Source organism: Lacerta agilis, chromosome 1 (genome assembly GCF_009819535.1).
Source record: "Lacerta agilis isolate rLacAgi1 chromosome 1, rLacAgi1.pri, whole genome shotgun sequence".
Taxonomy (NCBI): domain Eukaryota; kingdom Metazoa; phylum Chordata; class Lepidosauria; order Squamata; family Lacertidae; genus Lacerta; species Lacerta agilis.
The window spans coordinates 31,360,273-31,382,531 of record NC_046312.1 but is presented as its reverse complement, the minus strand read 5'-3'; the positions used below and the strand labels follow the sequence as shown (position 1 = coordinate 31,382,531).

Here is a 22,259-nt window from a genome sequence, read left to right as displayed (position 1 = left end):
CTGTAAATTTACATTGCAATGTAGCCAAAGCAAATTCCGGGTATTTTGGGAAATGTACTTGGCCAATAAATTATTATTCTATTCTAAATTATTATTCTATTCTATTCTAAATTCTTGAGTGGGTGCTGGCAGGCAAGGCATAATTGATGGGCTTGAGGACATCTGGAGGTCCATGATGATGAGGAACCTCCCAAATGTGTTTTGTTCCCAAGCTATTAATTTACCTTGATTAGAATATCATCCACCTTTTCATGATGAAAAATTTCCATTGAAACTAACAGTAATGATGCAAAATCATCCATGTCATTGCATGATGTAGATGAAAGGGTGTGAGTTTTTCCTACCTCATACACCTGATTCCTTCTCAGGTGAGCTGCAGTAAACCTTTGTGAGACCTCCTTTTTTCCTGAATGACTGCTTCTGTGCCTAGCAGCATTGGGCCATCGTGCAAGGAAGCTGTCTCTGCAGCTCCCTTGTGTACCAGAGCCAGGCTCCAATGAGGGAGCCTGTTGTGGGGGCACCTGGTCGCGCCCCCTCAAAAAAATGTCCCTGGGGCTACGGTCCCCATGCCTCCCACACTATGCCACTGGTGCCCCAATGTATGCAAAAATACTGTTCCAGTTGACTACTGTAAGTGATACAGAAGGCCAAGTTACTCTGGGGTGAGAAGGCTCACCGGCTCATTATAATTCTGTTGTCTGTGGGGGCTCACACGACCTGCTTAGTATGATGTTGCATGCAGCCTGTGGTGGAACCCAGTTGGTAAATGGTTGTGTGCATTCATCCTACCCAGTGGAGACTGTGTGCATTCATACCATCTATTCAGTAGACTATGAATTTTGATGTCGCTGGTTTATAAGAGCCACCTGAATACCTTGCTGGGGTGTTAGGGAAATGGACTCTGGTTAAAGAGGAACATTTTTGTCTGGCGCCAGTCACCCCCCCCCCCCGGCAAGAGCATTCCACAAGTGAGGGACCACTGCAGAAAAGGCCCGTTTTCTTGTTGCCACCCTCTGGACCTCCTATGGAGGAGACACATGAAGAAGGACCTCAGAGGCTGATCTCAGGGTCTGGATAGGGTCATATGGAGAGCGGCAGTCCTTGAGGTATCTAAGTGTTCAGGGCGATTGCAATGAAAAGGAGACTGACTGCACCACAGAATTCTGGGATGTGCGAGTTTCAAAGGATACCTACATTTCAGTTTGCATATTGTTTCAGAAAGTACAAATTAGGTAGGCTCGTATTAAAATCAGAAATGAATGGAACCACATGTCTCCCCTATTTCTGCATATTTTGCCGCCCTGTTTAATAAGTCAGATTTATATTGCCATGAGCATGCAGTGCTGTCTTACCACCCGCCGGTGCCCGCTATGGCTCTCACTATCAGAATCTAAATCGACATGAGAGTGCATGTTTCTTACTAGGGGAGGATGGAGGGAAGAACAAGCTATCAGGCCTCCTTTGCTTGGACCAGCCTTTCCATTGACTGCAAATTTAAATACTTGCCAAGATCTGACTTGCTTTTCATTCCCAGCTGGTAGGCTATTTTTGCTCCCTTCTCACAGTGCTGCCAGCTCCTCGTTGTGGTGCTGTCTCCACTATGAAATCCATCTGTGTTCTTCTTTCAGCAGACAATATCTGAAAATATTTAGCCCCAGTTTCCCAGTGGGGTTCGAAATTTATAAGCCCTTTCTCCTGTAACTTCCCCCATCCCAACCTGTTTCCAATAGAGACTGTGGTTGGATTTTCATTGACTGACTCTCTAAGAAACCACTTCTCACTTCTTCTTGTTGTATCCTACTGTTTGCACAATATTTTTGCAAGTGAGTAATTGTTGGTGCAGAGTCAATCACATTTTATGGTTTCTGTTTCTAATGGCAGATTTATTTGAAACGTGATAACCTAATAATTAGGCAATATATTATGAATGGAGCAATGGTACTGACAACAAAACATTACTCTTCTCTGTGGGTTCCCCACCTCCAAACCTAAATAATTTGCTTTAGTGGTTTGCGATGCCTCTGCAATGCCAGTGTAGCCTAACATCTTGATGTTTTGAGACTACACTGAGTTAGCTAATATATCCTAATGGAATGCTGACTAGCATCTATGTTTGGGTGTAGGCGGGTGTAGCAAATCTTGGCAGAGAAACAATATCTAATTTTCACCAATCTCAAAGTAAAGATATAGATTTAATATTGGCTTAATTTGCAATGGATGGATAATTTCAGATTGGCAGAAAAATGGCAGCTAGAACAATTTGTTGCTGCAGTAGTTATCCTTCTGTATGGTTCTTGAAAGCAATTGTATCATTTATTTAGATTTATATCCAGTCTTTCATCACTTTTAAGGATCCCAGAATGGGTAAAAAATCATGCCAATTGGTCTCTATGGATCTCTATTATGCTGATCACTCACTTTGCGTGAGTGATCCATGAGCTTTCTTGATCCATGTGCTGCTAAAGTCATAATCCAATCCAGGATTTCAGGTATGGTTTAGGAACCAGGTTTTCCTTCAATGTGGGTTTTATGTTAAGGCAGACCGTAGTTTGGAGATGCTACTTATATGCTCTGAAAAACAGGAATTCTAAAAAGGACATTTGTTGGCTTTGCTCTCTGTATCAGCCTTTCATTAACATAAACAAAAATAATAATATTCCCCTTCTGAGCAAAGGCTTTTTTGTATCTGTGATACTGAAATGGTAGCAAGCACATAGCTGTACTTTCTTTACTGCTCCTTATATTATTCCTATTGCTCAAAAAAAGTTGCTGAATCTGGAGACAAACAATAATTTTCTTTCAGAGAATTGGTGATGGTTTGAAGAAGGAATTGTTCCTCCCATTTTCATCTCTGGCAAACAGTTTTTAATTTCCAACATGCTGGAGAAGCTGGTTGATTTATTGGTGGTACCACGGATCTTAACAGTAAGCAGAAAGGTTGATGGGCTTTTTTGTATTGTATTGTATTGTATTGTATTGAATTGTTTAAAAGCCTGAAAAACCTGTTCAACCAGAGTTGGCAGTGGGGTAAATGTGTGTCAGCCATGTGAACTTAAGCCTCTCTCAAACCATTTCCTTTCTTCTGCTCTCTCAAACTATCAGGTATTTCATCACCAGCTTTTATCCTGCCCAGGATTTCTTCTGGGGCAAAATTTTCCATCTGTTGAATGGTCACAACAAGTATGTTGCCTACAAGTTTGCCTTATTTGTGGTAGCTGCCTTATTTCACATTTGGCAAAATTTAGGATTGCTGTAAATTGTAAATAGTGTCTTTTGGTGGAATTGGGTACCCGCTACACGTGTACGAAATATAAATCAGAAAACCCTAAAAACTATTTTTTTTCTAGTTTTGTCCCAAAGCATGTCTGGCTGTCCTTATGAAACTTTGTATAACATTTGGATGTGCTTTTTATTAGAAATTTTAGCATAAGAAGGTCAAGTTTCTCTGTACCTCTGAATGTTGCTATTTTCATACTACTACAGGGCTTCTAGATGAGGGATGGGAAACTTGGGGCTCTCTAGATGTTTCTGGATTACACCTTCCATTATCCGTGGGCATTGTCCCCACTGCCTGGAACTGATTCCAACAGCATCTGGAACAGCACAGGTTGCCCACTGCTGTTCTAGATGCTCTCCTTATTCTTTTTTGCCGGTTCTTAGGCAAATAAAATAACATTTGCTTCGGAAAGGAGCTCAGTTAGTTGACTCATTGCTCACATAAATATTTGTGCTCTTTGCCACTGTAGAATTAACAGTGGGCAAGGAATATAGACACCATTCCAGCACACTGAAGCTATTTATTTGGAAGTTCAGTTTTGAAATCTTGCTTCCGGAGAACTGTACGCAGGGCTGATTGTCTGATTTTTTTTTTTAAAAAAAAGAGATGTGGTGTGTGTATATAAAATATATTATATTTTAAAAAAACAGTACAGTGGTACCTCGGTTTAAGAACAGTCCAGTTTAAGAACGATTCGGTTTACGAACTCCACAAAACTGGAAATAGTGTCCCAGTTTGCGAACTTTACCTCAGTCTACAAATGGAAGCCCAATGGTGGAAGGGCATCGGCGGCGGGAGGTTTAAGACCAGACTTCAGGAACGGATTAATTTCATAAACTGAGGTACCACTGTAGTGTTAATGCACACTAAATTCCACACCAGTGAATAAGAATTCCGCCGCTGATGGAATTAAGTTGCTGAATAAGTTGTATTTGGGCAAATGGTCAAGTCTTCTCTTGGGATTGCATAAGTTGATTTGATTATATAAATCATCTTTACTGTCCAATAGAGGAGTGATGTAGTATGTTCACATCCTGTGTATTGCCCTTGTTTATACATCCTCTTCCCGTTATATTACCCTTTTAATATTACTCATATATGACTGGCACCCCAGTCCACACTCAGAAGTACAATCTTTGGAGAACACATTGGGGCGTTACTTCCAAGAAATATGTTTATATAGAATTTAAGGTCATTGCTTCATTCCGTCAAAAAGAACAAAGGGGAGGGGGGTTGGAAGCAGCAAGTATGCAACAGCGCTGCCATGTCCCTTGGTTATGCAAACATACAGTTTTAACAGCTATTTCGCAAACGTGAGGTTTAGTCTGTTGGACACACATCTTTATATTCTGCTGAGCTGTAGCTTTCAAATGGGTAGTGGGGGAATTAATCTGTTTGCAGAGGAATGATAATGCCCTGAAAGAGAAGGGCGATGAAAGAACAGCTGTCAAACGCTGAAATCTTTTCTATTTACACAATCATGTTTTCATATTTCTTTCTGTAGCACATGGTTAAGGAATAACTGTGCCTTGATGCAATCCATTTTGAAATTTGCTGCATCTTGCAGTCTGAGCATAATGGTGCAGAGGCTAAGCTATGCTTAGAGATCCAGGAGCGACAACAGAGCTATTGATGGATTGATTTTAAGAAATTTAGCTCAACTTCTGGTATAATAATCCTCAAGGCAGGTCCATAGTTTTAAGGACTGCTTCAGGATCCATCACTGTCATTGGAAGCCTGGGTGGCTTCTGGGACACAGAACGCTTTCGCCAAGCTTTGGCTGCTGGCCCTACTGTCTGGATGGAGGTAGCTTGACTTCAGTTGACTAAGTAATCTTGTGCCTAGACTACTATATTGTGTTAAATATGGGGCTGCCTTTGAAAACTGTGCAAGGTTTGGTAGTCAGACTAGTAACCGGGACCAGGAAGCGTGATCATGCTGGCCCATCAGCACTGGAGTTGGGTCGTTTTCAGGGCTGAAGTCAGAGTGCTGCTTTTAACCTATAAAGCTTTAGATGACTCTTATGGAGTGCCTTTCTTCATATGAACCTCCTCAGAACCTCTGTTTGTCTTTGGGTTGCCTTCTCTTGGTACCACCATCAAGGGAGGTCCAAGGGTGGTTACACGAGAAAGAGCCTTATTTTTTTTTGCAGCGGCTCCTTGTCTTTGGAATGCTTTCCCCAGGGCTGTGTGTCTGGTCCGAAGTCTAACATCTTTCTGTTACTGAGCTAAGAATTTTTGTGTACACCCCAACCATTTGGATGGTGATCTGTCACTTACTAACTCGGTGTATGGTTTTTAGCAGTTTGCTGTTTAATGGTGACCACTTGTGATAATTTTATGGTAGCCTCTATGTACTTGAAGGCAATGTCTAGTGGGATCACTTTTAGTTATCATTCTTTTACGTTTACTATTCAGTTTTTGATTTTTTTTTTAATGACTGAACTATACTTATTGCTGGACTTTCCTTGTTAAGGCAGGTGTGTCTCTCAATATTCAGGAGGAACCATTGCTCAGTGGCAGAGCGCATCTTTTGCATGAAGAAGGGCATCTCTAGTTAGAAGGATTGAGCTGAAGGTTTAAAAGCACAGTCTCCAGACCTGACACTCTAGAGAGAGCTACTTTCAGAATAGACAATGTTGGTTTAGATAGACAAATAGTCTGATCTGTTATAAAGCAGCTTCTTGTGTATCTCCACCACACAGTGACAGGCCAAGAGTGGCTCAGCACTGGCTGAAATGCTTGGAAGGCAGATTGAGGTGGGCTTTTCTCAAGGCTGATGCGAATCAACACTAAGCTCAGTTGGAATATGTCCTGTTTCCAGCTATATGCTTTTCCAAGCTGAAGTGATTTCTCAATGCAGGCTGGTGGTTGGTCTGAGAGCTTTTCCCGACCAGCACTTTGCTGCAAAAACAGATGTGACCCCCTTCCTCCACCCAAATGGATTGGTTTCATAATGAACCATAGACCAGCTTTAATAAAGCTTCCTTAGTCTTGTGTATAAAAGAGTATCAGGTATGTATGTTGAGACATCACAACCCTTTTGGTTGAGATGACATGTAGACTCAATGTGCACCCCGAACCTACTCATGCTAAGTGTACTGTCTGAACAGGCCCTTGTTGTTGTTCAGTCGTTCAGTCGTGTCCGACTCTTCGTGACCCCATGGACCAGAGCACGCCAGGCACGCCTATCCTTCACTGCCTCTCGCAGTTTGGCCAAACTCATGTTAGTAGCTTCGAGAACACTGTCCAACCACCTCATCCTCTGTCGTCCCCTTCTCCTTGTGCCCTCCATCTTTCCCAACATCAGGGTCTTTTCTAGGGAGTCTTCTCTTCTCATGAGGTGGCCAAAGTACTGGAGCCTCAACTTCAGGATCTGTCCTTCTAGTGAGCACTCAGGGCTGATTTCTTTGAGAATGGATAGGTTTGATCTTCTTGCAGTCCATGGGACTCTCAAGAGTCTCCTCCAGCACCATAATTCAAAAGCATCCATTCTTCGGCGATCAGCCTTCTTGATGGTCCAGCTCTCACTTCCGTACATTACTACTGGGAAAACCATAGCTTTAACTATACGGACCTTTGTCGGCAAGGTGATGTCTTTGCTTTTTAAGATGCTGTCTAGGTTTGTCATTGCTTTTCTCCCAAGAAGCAGGCGTCTTCTAATTTCGTGACTGCTGTCACCATCTGCAGTGATCATGGAACCCAAGAAAGTGAAATCTCTCACTGCCTCCATTTCTTCCCTTCTATTTGCCAGGAGGTGATGGGACCAGTGGCCATGATCTTAGTTTTTTTGATGTTGAGCTTCAGACCATATCTTGCGCTTTCCTCTTTCACCCTCATTAAAAGGTTCTTTAATTCCTCCTCACTTTCTGCCATCAAGGTAGTATCATCAGCATATCTGAGGTTGTTGATATTTTTTCCGGCAATCTTAATTCCGGTTGGGGATTCATCCAGTCCAGCCTTTCGCATGATGAATTCTGCATATAAGTTAAATAAGCAGGGAGACAATATACAGCCTTGTCGTACTCCTTTCCCAATTTTGAACCAATCAGTTGTTCCATATCCAGTTCTAACTGTAGCTTCTTGTCCCCCATAGAGATTTCTCAGGAGACAAATGAGGTGATCCGGCACTCCCATTTCTTTAAGAACTTGCCATAGTTTGCTGTGGTCGACACAGTCAAATGCTTTTGCGTAGTCAATGAAGCAGAAGTAGATGTTTTTCTGGAACTCTCTAGCTTTCTCCATAATCCAGCGCATGTTTGCAATTTGGTCTCTGGTTCCTCTGCCCCTTCGAAATCCAGCTTGCACTTCTGGGAGTTCTCGGTCCACATACTGCTTAAGCCTGCCTTGTAGAATTTTAAGCATAACCTTGCTAGCGTGTGAAATGAGTGCAATTGTGCGGTAGTTGGAGCATTCTTTGGCACTGCCCTTCTTTGGGATTGGGATGTAGACTGATCTTCTCCAATCCTCTGGCCACTGCTGAGTTTTCCAAACTTGTTGGCATATTGAGTGTAGCACCTTAACAGCATCATCTTTTAAAATTTTAAATAGTTCAGCTGGAATATCATCACTTCCACTGGCCTTGTTGTTAGCGAGGCTTTCTAAGGCCCATTTGACTTCACTCTCCAGGATGTCTGGCTCAAGGTCAGCAACCACATTACCTGGGGTGTATGAGATCTCCATATCTTTCTGGTATAATTCTTCTGTGTATTCTTGCCACCTCTTCTTGATGTCTTCTGCTTCTGTTAGGTCCTTTCCACTTTTGTCCTTAATTGTGGTAATCTTTGTACGAAATGTTCCTTTCATATCTCCAATTTTCTTGAACAAATCTCTGGTTTTTCCCATTCTGTTATTTTCCTCTATTTCTTTGCATTGCTCGTTTAGAAAGGCCCTCTTGTCTCTCCTTGCTATTCTTTGGAAATCTGCATTCAATTTCCTGTATCTTTCACGATCTCCCTCGCATTTTGCTTGCCTTCTCTCCCCCGCTATTTGTAAGGCCTCCTTAGACAGCCACTGTGCTTTCTTGCATTTCTTTTTCATTGGGATGGTTTTCGTTGCTGTCTCCTGTATAATGTTACGAGCCTCCATCCACAGTTCTTCAGGCACTCTATCCACCAAATCTAAATCCTTAAACCTGTTCTTCACTTCAACTGTGTATTCATAAGGAATTTGATTTAGATTGTATCTTACTGGCCCAGTGGTTTTTCCTACTTTCTTCAGTTTAAGCTGGAATTTTGCTATAAGAATTTTGGAACAGGCCCTACACCCATTCAAATTGTCAGTGTGTAGGCTTATTGGTGTGAAAGGGCCAAGGCAATATGCATACAGTTCTTACACCTTCTGCCACCCAAATTATTCACTTCTGTCATTGCTCGGACCATGTGACACCCTTCCTTAAATCCTTACACTGGCTATTTGTCTATTCCCGGTTCCTATATGAGTTTCTTTACCTATTTACTCTTATAACTTGTCACATTCTTTCATGTGACCTTTGAGCATCCATCTCCACCAACCATCCAAAAATATCCACCATTTCAACCCAAGATGAAGCCACCGATGCAGGTGCCAAAGGTGTGTTTAGACAATATATGTAAGGTATCCAAAATGGTGTCACCCAGATGTTGTATCACAGCCCCCATCAACCCCAGTCAGCATGGCTATAGGTCAGGGATAATAGGAACTGTAGTCAAGCAACATCTGGAGGGCAACACATTGGCCATCCCTGCAATAGACTAAACACACACAACCTGAGGACAAGGACATTAGATGCTATCCTGAGCCAGATGCACACTGCAGATCATGGGGTCCAGAAAGGCTTTTGTTATGCCAGATGTTTAGCAGTCCCTTCAGCTTCTTTAGCACAACACTGATAAGCACAACTGTGCATCTGAACCCGTTTTAACCCTTTGATTCCATACACAGAGTGACACAGATTAATTTAGTATAATTGAGAGGTAACTCCTGGCGCAGGCGTTTTGCACTGTATATTCTACATCAGCCGCAGCAAAATTGTAAAAATGCATTTTGCTAAATATATAAATTATCAAAAAGGCAAGGGGGTTAGAGTTAGATCTTCTGAAGTTCCATTTCTCTTTGACTCTTGCAAAACGTTAATTCTGAGCCGTAGAAACAATCCAAAACATCTCCCCTGTGGATTTTGCCCCTTAAAGAGGAGGCAAAAGGGAAAAAAAGGAAAAGGGGAAAGAACATAGGTTACATTCAGCTAGAAGCACTTCTTAAATAATTAAATTTCCTTTCATAAACAATGGCTTCGATTATGTGAGTAATATTTACAGAACTAAAAAAATGTTTCTCAAAACCCAGCACTTAAGTAAAGACTTCGAAGTACCTTACAAACCCATAAACACCGCAGGGTTCTCCCAACTCCTGATTTTGTATTTTGGTGTTCATTTCCTTCCATTGAATTATTGGCCCAATATTTGCTGGGCCTTGGAATTTAATCCCCTCCAGTTCAACTTCAAGTGAATGTAGTTCTTGTCAGAAATGCCAGATTAACAAATGGGTGTCAATTCCACCGTTAACCCAGGCAGCCTAAATTTCAAGCTAGTCCCAACAATATGCCTGGAACTCTAGCCATACTTACTTGAGTGTAAGGCCTACCGAGTAGAACTTCCTTCTAGGCAAGCATATGTAGGATTCCATGGCCTTTTTGAAAAGTGACATTTGAATAAGATTTTCAGTTCCCTGCGTTTGTCATTCAAATGACCTATGTTGGCTGGAATGTAGATTTTGGCTTTGTTTTTAAAATGGTCTCTCCCGCTTTCTATCCTGCATATTAATAACTTCACTAGAGATGTTTTGCTTGGGAGCCATTCATATATATATATATATATGTCATTGTTCACAGGGGTAGTAACATAACAGTAGAGGGATCTTTTATTATTTAATAGGGTAAAGTGTAATGGGACATGTGTGATAAATAAATTGTAACTATCATTTTAAAAAAAATTCCAAAGAACTCAGTGTGATTATACATGGCTTTCCCCTTCTCCATTTTTATCCTTACAACAACCCTGTGAGGTAGGTTAGGCCAAGAGACAGTGACAGCCCCAAGGACACCAGTGCACTTCCTCGCTGAGTGGGGATTTGGGTTGCTCCCCCATGCCTCATTCCAACACTCTGTTATGCCATATATCCACATATGCCGCATGGCAAACTGGTTTTGGCATTCAGGCGTTTAAAAGGTAAAAAAAAAAAAAGGTACTTTGTCTGGGAATTAATTTTGATGGAAAAGTTAACAGAAAGGGTACGTGAAAGAAAACAATGTGAGAAATTACATAACTTTTACATAACGTGGTCCTCCTTTATTACATATGCATCAAAGAAAGAACATGAATTTAAACCACCTATATCACATGGGAACATGTGGAATGATATTTTTTAAACCAGCAACTGTAGAATTTTTTTTTGTTGATTATAATTTGTTGTTGTTGTTGTTGTTGTTCAGTCGTTCAGTCGTGTCCGACTCTTCGTGACCCCATGGACCAGAGCACGCCAGGCACGCCTATCCTTCACTGCCTCCTGCAGTTTGGCCAAACTCATGCCAGTCGCTTCGAGAACACTGTCCAACCATCTCATCCTCTGTCGTCCCCTTCTCCTTGTGCCCTCCATCTTTCCCAACACCAGGGTCTTTTCCAGGGAGTCTTCTCTTCTCATGAGGTGGCCAAAGTACTGGAGCCTCAACTTCAGGATCTGCCCTTCCAGTGAGCACTCAGGGCTGATTTCTTTAAGGATGGATAGGTTTGATCTTCTTGCAGTCCATGGGACTCTCAAGAGTCTCCTCCAGCACCATAATTCAAAAGCATCAATTCTTTGGCGATCAGCCTTCTTTATGGTCCAGCTCTCACTTCCATACATTACATACATACATACATACATACATACATACATACATTCCATACATTACATACGCCCCTTCGCCACGACAAGGCAGTGATCCATGAAGGAGGTTGATTATAATACTAATGTAATTACCTGGACATAGTTAGGGCTGTTTTTTTTGGGGGGGGGGGTAGGGGAACACTGTATTTGATTGCTTGTATTTGATTATATGGTGTTCTTATATTCAACAAATAATATATATATATATATGAGAGATTATCTCCTTCTGGATCTCTAGAAGACACCAACAAGATCCAGTGTGGTGGTTAGAGATAGGACTTGCAGGGGGGAAATCAAAGTTCAAATCAGTGGCCCAGTTAAGATGGTTTTGGGTCCATAACCCTATTGAGGGCAGGGACTGGGCTTGTGATATGGTTCACATCCATTGAACTGCCACCATGTGCAGTTCCTACTGTGACAATTTGTGAAATCACAGCAGCCCTTCACCCCTCCCACTGAATTGCACCAGAGCCCAAAAGGGTCTGGAAAAGGCCACTGCCTGAAGGAGTAAATGAGGATTAATTCTATCTGCAGAGACACCTCTAAGGAAAGAATGAGATAACCTCACATAAGCCACCCTGAAATCCTTGAAGAGAGGATACAATACAAACATGCTAAACAAAATATTTACACACTTCTCTCTATTCAGTTAAATTACAGGGGATTCTAATGGTTTCCAGAGGGGTTGCTAGCTGTATTAGTCTGTTGAAACAAAAACAGCAGAGAATATTGTGACATCGCTAGCTTTTAAGGCAACCCAATACTCTTTGCCGTTTTTTACAATGAATTGGTGTCAGAGCAGTGCCTGGTGACCTGCAACTGTAGATTGCCCAAGCTGTGGTTTTCGTTCTTTAAATTCCCATAAATTTGGAATTTTAAAATGTCTACTGTCTCTCCTCAGTAGAATGACAGCAGGATTGGGCCTGAAGTTGTTAACTGCTCTCCATGGGTGTTTGTGCAAGCTGGTGGTCCAGGTGTCTGTTTGTATAAAGAAGGGAGAGGCAACCCTCTGTCTCTGTAGGAATTCACAGTGAATGACACTTTACTTAAATAAAAGAAGTTTGTTCTTTAAATCACAGAATGCGTCCTCAGGACAAGATCCACACACACACACACACACACAGAGAGAGAGAGAGAGAGAGAGAGAGAGAGAGAGAGAGAGAGAGACAGAGAAAGGAGTTTTGTTCTTTTTTTGTTTGTGCCTTTTATTTCTCCAGGAATGAAGCCTTAAAATACAAAGGCTGGATTTGATGATCAGTGTTTTTTGTGGTGTTTTTTTGGGGGGGCGGGGCGGGGGCGGGGGAGGTTCCACTGGAAAGTTATCCAGCAGGAATTCCATAGAAATGGGCTTGGCAGTGCTCCTGTGCCGCTCACTTTAATTCCAGTGTGGCTTGTGCAAGAGAACTTCCATGAGCATAGCAATTGGATGTAAATTTGGTAGTCCCTGTTCATCTTAGGGTGTTTCACCAAGTGATTATATGAATGCCTTTTGCTTTGGTGTGTGTTTTGAAAGCAAGCTAGAAAGCAGAAGGCAGTGTAAAATCAAATATGCTTTTTTCTTTTTGAAAAATATAATTTTATTTTACAGTTTGTTATATTTTGAATTAGATATATATGGGGGCACCAAAACCTTTTAAAAAAATATATTAAAGATTTCTTTGTTTACACAAGTTATGTGCAATGTCTCTTTTTTCATGTTGCATTTTCTACAGATCAAATACGCTTTCTAGTTAATGAAGGATTTTCGTGGGTATGGTTAAAATCAAAACTTAATTGGGTTAAACCATCCTCTGAGCAAATGAAATAGAAACTAGCCCAGTGACAATAAACAGCATATCCCACTCAAAAACACAACAAGTGCACCACCTATATTGTTGGAAGTAATTTTACAGCATTAAGAAGCTTGCAGTAGTTGTTATGAGGTGAAAGAAACAAGATAGTATTTACACTGTAAAGATGCACCTAAAAGCCATTGGATTTTTAAGTCTGGCTGTTCACCACATCCTGGAAAGTTGAAGTGGCACCTCTGAAGCCAACATTATTAAGTTAGTTGATAATTTCAAAAACTAAGAGCTGGTCCAGGGCATTCTGCTTCATGAGGAAAAACAGTAGAAATGCCTCCCCTCCCCTCCCCTCCCCTCAAACCTCTCACTCAAAGTACCTGGGACCTGAGGCAGAGAATCCCACTAGTGCCTCTCCCTGTTCAAAGCAGTAAAAATATAATACAACCATTTAATAGCTTAACAATTACCTGCCTTTTCATGACACCTCAAGTCTGCCGCCTGAGGCCATTGCCTCACTCTGCCTAACGGCAGGGCTGCCCGTTTTTTAAAAACACACATGTTTATTCTTTTTTCAGTAATTGTCATTATTTCCTCTCCTCTCTTTCAGGCACCGAGTTGTCTCCCCACTGTTGGAAGTTTTGTCTCTGCACCAACAATGGCGCCTTATCCCACGGCAGCGCAAGTCTCTCCGTACATGGCGTATAGTGCCGCTCCTTCTGGTTACGTAGCTGGCCACGGCTGGCAGCATGCTGGAGGTACTCCGCTATCGCCCCACAACTGTGACATCCCTGCGTCGCTGGCTTTCAAGGGTATGCAGACAGCCAGAGAAGGTAGTCACTCTGTCACAGCCTCTGCACTCTGATATCAGAAACAGGGCAGAACAATTTGAAGCCAGCCCAGCCCAGTCACTTTCCCTGTAATTCCTTCTCACAGATGGACCTTATGGGGCTGCTGACATTTGAAATATTTTTTTCCTTCATTAATAATAATAATAATAATCCTTGGGGTTCAGTAAGTGTAAATAACCTAAGAAAGTGATAAATGTGTTGCTGCCCCTTGCACTGTTTTGCATCGAGAAGACCTTACAACCCTCAGAGGGCTATTCATTGGTGAAACCACACATATTTATTCTAAGCAACAGGAGCGTCTCAAACGTGCAATTGTTTCAGATTTGTGAAAACCCAGTCAAGGAAAACCAGTAGATAATGCTACACTCCTAACTAAGAAATGCGACCAAAAGCAGAAGTTCTCTTCTGAATCACTCAATAGTTCTTTTTTTGCAAAATAAATAAATAAATTATATGGACAAGTGGATAACAGTTTTGGTTAACAGACAGTTGACTTCTTCTAGTAACACACAAGAAAAGCAAATGAATACATGGCTGTGTTATTTATCCTGTATTTTATTGTGATTACAAAGGCAATAATACTTTTGTTTTCTATCTGTAAATATGGACCTTGGTCATAATTTGTGTTCCCACTACTCGACTCATTTCTGTTTTCTTTTTGTTGCCTGAAAGGCGACATCCTAGCCATGTCTTGTTTTCATTTCTTAACAATGGCCTTTACCTTAAACGATCCAAATTTTGACAGTTCTTTTGAGTATATTTTGGGCACAGGGTGGAGACACCTGCATCTCATGAAAAGCATTTTTGTTTCTACAGCAGAGAACTTAACGTGACTCCCTCAAATCCCTGTGGGTTGGTTTCAGAGGGTCCATTCTACACTTTCCATTTGCAGAAGAGATTAAGATCCAAAAAAGGTCTTCTGTAGAAAGAGAGGGGAAAGTAATTTTCTCCAATTTCCTCTCCCCTACAGTGTCTCACACTGTTTCAGAGGGTCTCTGCAACCCTCAGGAGCGACCTTTCAAGGGCCATGGGGGGAATTAGCAAAAATGCCCCCCCCCCGGTCCAGCAGAATTGTTCTGTGTTCTGCTCACACAGACTCTGGATTCAACCCACTGATTACAATGGCACTTGAGTGTGACTTATGTTCTCTGGATTAGGGCTGAGAAAATTCCTCCACATGGTACCCAATATTCTGAAATCATGATATCATCACACTAATATAAAGATTCATGGATGGGAAGGACCTGAACAGAATGGGAGCTTGCATTTAATGTGAAATTTTGTGCAGATATTAAAAAAAAGCCAAGGGCACAATCCACCAGGAAGTTCTCCTGCCCAAGCATGGTAGAGTTCTTGTGCACCTCCCATTCATTTCAATGGGTGCTTGTGCAGGAGGTGGGTGAGTTATGCCCCATGTTAACCACTGTGAAAGAAAACTGTACTGTAAATTGTCAGCTTACCTGTGTTCAGTAATTCCAGCCCAAAACTTTGTTGACATTTTAAAAAAGGAAAATGAGAAAAGTTGTCTTAAATTCATGCTTTATTGAATGTAAAAAAGAAAAGAAAAGACTTTCGGTAAAGTTTACAATGTTGTACATAAGCATGTTTCATTCGTAGGCATATTGGTGGCGGTACTACAGATATTATTTATAATGTTAACAAGATTCCATTTTTGCATTTCTGTATTCTTTATCAAGCATCATTTCACGGCCTTTTGGATCCCAATTGCTCTCTTTTACTCTTTCCCCTTAACAGTATAATCTTTTCAAGATGGCCTGTTTTCCTTGGACAATAATAAAGTTGTGAATATAGTTTCGGAAAGCCTCCTCGAGCTTGCAGATGCATGCTGAAGATTAACCATGAAAAGGAACGATTTGAAAATTGACATGATATTTCCTCGCATTATAAAATATTAATATATTATGTATTTTTGTAAGTCTAGTGCAATAATGTAAAGACACATCATTCAATACAGATTTTGAAAGACTTCTTTAATAAAATTATCTCCGTTTCTTCCTAGCTATGCTACATATACTGCTGAAACAGCAAGATAAGATCCTGTCTCTTTTATGAGAATTTCATGCTTTTGTTTCAAAATGCCAACAAAGGTAGATTTCTAAGGCACTGCAAAGAAAATAATATGTGATGTCATGCCGATACTTCCTGGGAAACTTTCCAAAACATTTTCCTACTGCAATCATTTAGTCAAATGTTCAATTGAGAATATTGGTGAGATATAATCAGCATGAGCAAACAGTCTCCGGGTCACAATTTTCTCCTGGCACACAACAGAACCGATTGACCAGGAACTAACTGCAAGTCTGCTTGAAATGAATGAAAGCTGTGTGGTTGTTGTGTTTGATGCGCTGTGTGTGTTACCCTTGGATCATGGGTCAGTACTGTATTCATTTTGGCTACAATCTTAGTGCAGCCAGCAGAACAGCTCTGTCTATCTGGGCTCTCTCAAGCCACCTTGAATGAGTTTCACTCGAAAAGGCAGCGTATGAATATTTCAGAACAAAGGATGACATCCAAGAGTGTCTGCCAGTTGGCACAAGGGAAGTCTGCTTGCACAATGGGACCTCCAGTTTCTCAACTCGCCAGTGCCCCCAAAGCTGCTTCAGAGGGTCTCCTGAACAGCCAAATAACATTTTATGGGGGACCATGTGGGGTGTGGGGGTAGGAAGGAGAAGCCCAGCTGTAGAAGTGGAAGCATGCTTGTGTGACACAGGATCTTGCCCAAATACTCAGGAATAAGTGATTTGGATTGCAATCTTATGCACGTTTGTTGTTGTTTAGTCATGTCTGACTCTTCGTGACCCCATGGACCAGAGCACACCAGGCACTCCTGTCTTCCACTGCCTCCCGCAGTTTGGTCAGACTCATGTTGGTAGCTTTGAGAACACTGTCCAACCATCTTGTCCTCTGTCGTCCCCTTCTCCTTGTGCCCTCCATCTTTCCCAACATCAGGGTCTTTTCCAGGGAGTCTTCTCTTCTCATGAGGTGGCCAAAGTATTGGAGCCTCAGCTTCAGGATCTGTCCTTCCAGTGAGCACTCAGGGCTGATTTCCTTCAGAATGGATAGGTTTGATCTTCTTGCAGTCCAGGGGACTCTCAAGAGTCTCCTCCAGCACCATAATTCAAAAGAAGCTATCAGCTATGCCGTGCAGGGCCACCCAAGATGGACAGGTCACAGTGGAAAGTTTTGACTAAACGTGATCCACCTGGAGCAGGAACCGGCAAGCCACTCCAGTATCTGCCAAGAAAACCCCATGGACAAAAGCAACAGGCATATGCATATTTACTTGGGTATAAATCATAATGAATACAGTGAGACTTACTTCTGAATAATCCTGTATAGGATTGTGCTGCTAAAGACTAAAATGGGGGTGCAGGAGCAGCTGGCAGGGGAGGGCAGCGCCTGCCACCCCACACACCTGCAGCTGGAAGAAGGGCAGATATAATAAACACGTCCACACTGCACCCTAGGCATGTAAGCCTAATTTCACATAATCCTTTTTGTTGAAAACAGTGCCAAAAGCACTTGCCTGGGTACCCATTCCCTCACCATGTGGATCAGAGTCTAGAAGTTAAGCACACTAATCCTGAGTGCCCCCCATCTTTCATGCAGCTTGTATCAATTCTATGAAAAATCCTATTTTGTGAAAAGGAAGAAAAATACTAGGAAAAAGAAAGAAGCCTATTTGTATACTGTATGACAGTTTTTCCTTGTCTCTACTCTCCTCGTCTCTACCGGTAATTTTAATTCTTTTTTAAAAAAGAAAGGTGATTTTTTTTTAATAAAAAAAAATCAGGATTATGCAATGAATAATATAATGTTTAAATCAAGTAAATTTACACACATGCAACATTGATTTCGACTCTTTCACCAAGATTGCAACTTTAGGGGGGGCTGTGTTAACAATCCCATCTTAAATTAAGTAAATAATTTGTTTTGGTTCATGTGGAATCCAAGTTCATAGGAAGCAGCATTTTGCATAGCTGTGACATGTTAGCATGATCACAGCAAAGCTGGGGATAGCAAGAAACAAGGTGAAACCATTTTGATTTTTTAACAAAAGCATGTATTACAAATATCAAAGCACTTGTAGTCAGCATTTTATTTTTTCTGAACAAATAATCGCTTTTTTCTGAATGTCCCATGAAGAATGAATGTCTCTAAATAATAGTTAAAGCAATTGTGCTTGTTGTGGAAATATGAATTAATGACACAAGTTGTTGACACAGTCTTCATTCTTTAAGGGAAGGTCAAACCTTGATAAACTTATACCTGCTGGTTTGTACCTGGGAGAATATTAATAGGCTAGTTGTTGAAACTAATGTTGTTCGAGATACAGGAATTAGTCAATGGAGCCCATTGAACAACGTATTGTTGATTTTTTTTCTGGCTCTTTAAAAGTTGTTCTTCATTTATGTTTTCATAAAGTATTTACATTTGTCTAAGAACATATAAGACATGCATAGGAGGCAAAGTGCAAGGTGAAATTATGTAGCTGCGCTCTCTTTTATATCAATTTCGGACCCATTTATCAGACCAGAGGATTTAAATAAAAGAGGTCCCACTGACATTGTTTCAAGTATCGATCTTCCAATTACTATAAAATGTGGAAGGGAAAAAGAAATGACTTCAGCCTTTTAAAGCAATTTTTATTCTATAAAAGCCTACACTAATTACGGTTACAGGTAGGTAGCTGTGTTGGTCTGCCATAGTCAAAACAAAATAAAATAAAAAATTCCTTCCAGTAGCACCTTAGAGACCAACTAAGTTTGTTCTTGGTATGAGCTTTCGTGTGCATGCACACTTCTTCATACCAAGAACAAACTTAGTTGGTCTCTAAGGTGCTACTGGAAGGAATTTTTTTATTTTATTTTGTTTTTACACTAATTACGGTTGCGCAAATAATTCCTTATGACCCAAACCTGCAAAAGCTTTCACCCTGATCCTTCACACAGCCCTTGGAAGAAGTCCCATTGTCTTCAGTGGAATGCATTTCCAAGCAAGTGCCTTAAGACTGGCCTCTTGTCCTGACTCAAAACACATTCACTTCAATCAGGGCTCCCCCCCCCCAGCCAGAACTCATTGGAACTCAGTTCCAGCACTTCTCATTGGTGAGTTCTGGCACACTTTCCCCCCTAGAAAAATAGCACTGACTTTAATTCAAGAAACTGTACAAGAGGCAGACAGCAACGTGACTTGATGACAGTAGCATCTTTACTTGCAATCGACACATGAGTTCTGTTCAAACAAATCTTGCAGGGTCTTTAAAGCACTAACACCCACACCCACCCACCCACCCACCCTTTTTCAGCCCAAGATATTAGTGCATGTTGCTGATAACAGATAAATACCTAGATGTACAGCTACACTGCAACACTCACCTGAGCCCTGTTTGACTGCCTCAGAGCATCTCTGATGCAAAGGAGGAATGAACATCTGTATGCAGGGGGGTCAGTAGTTGCCCCCCAACTACAGCTGGGTCAGGGTCAGAAATGATTGCTAGGATGTGTGACACCTCACAGGTGATGTCTTCCACACCATCTTCCACTCTGAAAATGCAATCATGGTGCAGAGCTCAGGAAGGATTAAATACAGTGCCTTCAGGATAGGAATGGGCAACAGGGAGGCCTGGTGCTCCTGTTGTTCCTGCCCACTACCATCTTGCCCAATAGCACAGATTACTAGATGGAGGGGCAGGGACTACCAGCCAGCATGGGTGCTCCTTTCCCTGCACGATGCCTCTGAGTACCAGTTGCTGGAAATTGCAGGTGGGCAAGGTGCTCTTGTGCTCATGCCTAAATTGCATGCTTCCCACAGGTGTTTGGTCAGCCACCGTGAGAACAAGATGCTGGTCTACATGGGCCATTGGCCTGATCCAGCAGTCTCTTCTTAGCTGCGAATTGTAACTCTGAAGCTTCTCACATCTGCTTATTAGGATAGAGGGACTACTGATACTGCACCATCATTCTTTTTGTATGTGATTTATGCTGGTGGTTGCTGAATATGGGTTTCCCCCCTTGCTTCCAGCTGGCTTTGGATCAGCTGTTTTTCCACACACAGAACACGTTATTTGGATTGGGGTGTTTCACTCGAAATCCCATTTAAATCAATGGGACTTACTCCTAAAGAACCCAACTGAGGCCAACGTGTTATATTCTTACACTGTGGTAGAAATAAGCTATCATCATAAATGATAATTGGAGATCATATTTGGCAAAAAGGTTGGGTTGTAGCCAGAAAACCAGAACTTCGTAGCTATTTTAAAAAAAAAACCCACGTATTTGGAGGAGGTTTTGCTGTTAATTAAAGATTGGGCTGAAGATGTAATTAAAAACATGTTGGAAACAATGTATACCAGAAGGCTATGTGTGTATATAAAGTATGTATAAAGCCTTTTATTTTTATATCTTGAATGCTCTAAATTAATAAAGAAAAGAATAACTGAGGTGTATCTAATTTCCTTTTTAAAATCTTTCACTCCTTCACCAGAGAGACCCAATACATAACTGATGACAAAATGACCCTCCCAAAAGACTTGCCTTTGGTATGAGACAAAAAAGAACCAATTACCTTTCTGTTGACTTTACCTACTGAAGCACATTTCAAAGAAGTCAACGTGGTCAAATCCAGACAAAAGAGATATTTTGATATTCATGTCAGCACAAGTATTTTTAAAATGCTGAGAAGGCACCTTTGCTTTTATTGCACAGTGCATGCCTCTATACTTTGGTGCTTTTTTATTTTAAAGAAAGAATACAAATACTGAAATCCATGCTAGATTCCTTTTGCTTGAAATCTTAGGGACAGAGTTTTGCAAAGCCACTCGGAAGAAGTACACCAATATATATGGGTGGCTGGAGTTATGGATCCTAGAAGATGTATAGGACACACATGTCAGTTTTTACTCTCAAACATTTTGCTTTTTAAAAGTCAGTTTTTCTGAGCACATAAGAAAGAGCCTGCTGGATCAGGCCACTCGCCCACCTAGTCCAGCATCATGTGACCAAACAGTTGCCTGTAGGAAACCTGCAAGCAGGATTCAAACACAAGAGCAGCAATGCTTCTGAATACCAGTTTCTGGAAACACTGGCGGAGGAAGAAGGGTGCGGGAAGAGCACACTGCCCCCGGTAGCATGACCCCAGTGGGGTCTCATTGCATCTGTACCCCGCCCGCGCTGGGCGCCACGCTCCCGCAGGCGGCACACCACGCCCCCAGGATGTGTGCCACGGCCCTGCAGGCAGTGTGCCACGTCCACAGGATGCGTGCCACCCATGCCCCCGCCTGTTCTCCGCCCCCCCCCCCGGTGTCAGAGCATGAAGCTCCGCCACTGTCTGGAAACCACAGGAGGGGAAACTGCTGCCGTGTATGTGCATGCGCACACACAAAAACACAAAATATCATGCAGAATGAAGGAAACAGGGTTAAAATCCAAATTTATTGAAGGGAAAATACAAATTGTTTCACTATGAAAAGTTACAGATTGATAGCTAGTGTCCTAAATACCCTACCTCAAGGAGAACTAACAGAAAAATCATATAAATGTAATAATAATTGGGGAAATCAGTTCATTTAAAGTCACACTATATGTTACATTGATAGTGTGTTTGAAGCCCAGGCTTGCTTGAGGTTCTAAATTTCTTTTTCTTCATAAAAAAGCACCTATACAAAGCCCCAGGCTAAAATTGTGGGTTGGGTTACTGGCTCCATATCCATATTATTTGTGCTATATTTGCTTCCAATTTGATACTGAAACATATTTTAACAGACATTGCTTTAAACCACCTGCTGCCTTAGGACTTGTGTCTTTGATCACCAGTTTTCTTGAAGCCACCGAGAAGCATATTCATAAACCAGAAGCATCACTGCACCACCTAGAATAGATAATTTTATTTTATGAAATACAAAATTGTAATGCTTTATGGATTTAAATTGCATACATGTATTCTACCAACAGGACAAAAATGGGACCTGGAGTGTAGCATGGGGGGGTGCCAGGGGGTCAAGGCCCTGGGCACAGAATCTTCGGGGCGGCACAGAGATCCCTGCGTCCTGCTTGGCTCTAGTGGCAGGGGCTTGATGAGAGTGAAGGGTGAAGAGCAGGACTTCTGCCCTCCCCTCTCCCTGGGCGTACCCTGCCCTGCCCCCAAATCTGCTCTGGAGGGTTGGGGCCATGAAGGGAGTGGAGAGGGGGGAAACGTTTCATTGTGCAAGAAGAAATCCTTGTGCTGACAGAACAATTCTACTTAGCGTTGCTTTGCATACAACCCACATTGTTTAATGCCTGCTTCCTGCTTTTACCTGGGCTGTGGATCTTTTGATGGAAGAGCAGGTATGTCCTGCTTTCTCAACTCCATTCATAATCAATGTCTAAAGCAGGGACCCCATGCATATGGTCCTATATGTGAAGCTATCATACAAGACTTTGGAGAA

At 41.8% G+C, this 22,259-nt stretch overlaps 2 protein-coding genes across 5 annotated transcripts in view; one reads left to right on the top strand and one right to left on the bottom strand.

Annotated features, from left to right (window-relative positions):
- The window catches only part of PAX9 (paired box 9), a 35,729-nt gene extending 19,900 nt beyond the window's left edge, over positions 1 to 15,829 (top strand). For 2 of the 3 annotated variants that reach the window (XM_033143245.1, XM_033143263.1), the window contains one exon: positions 13,570 to 15,829. In XM_033143245.1, coding sequence (XP_032999136.1) covers positions 13,570 to 13,824 — 255 coding nt within the window. In that variant the 3' untranslated portion in view covers positions 13,825 to 15,829. The remainder of the gene's footprint in view (positions 1 to 13,569) is intronic. The other variant, XM_033143253.1, reaches the window with a different exon arrangement.
- Positions 15,830 to 21,277: 5,448 nt separating this feature from the next.
- SLC25A21 (solute carrier family 25 member 21) overlaps positions 21,278 to 22,259 on the bottom strand; it is a 273,159-nt gene continuing 272,177 nt past the window's right edge. The window contains exon 8 of one of the 2 annotated variants that reach the window (XM_033143232.1): positions 21,278 to 21,700. In XM_033143232.1, coding sequence (XP_032999123.1) covers positions 21,639 to 21,700 — 62 coding nt within the window. In that variant the 3' untranslated portion in view covers positions 21,278 to 21,638. The remainder of the gene's footprint in view (positions 21,701 to 22,259) is intronic. The other variant, XM_033143228.1, reaches the window with a different exon arrangement.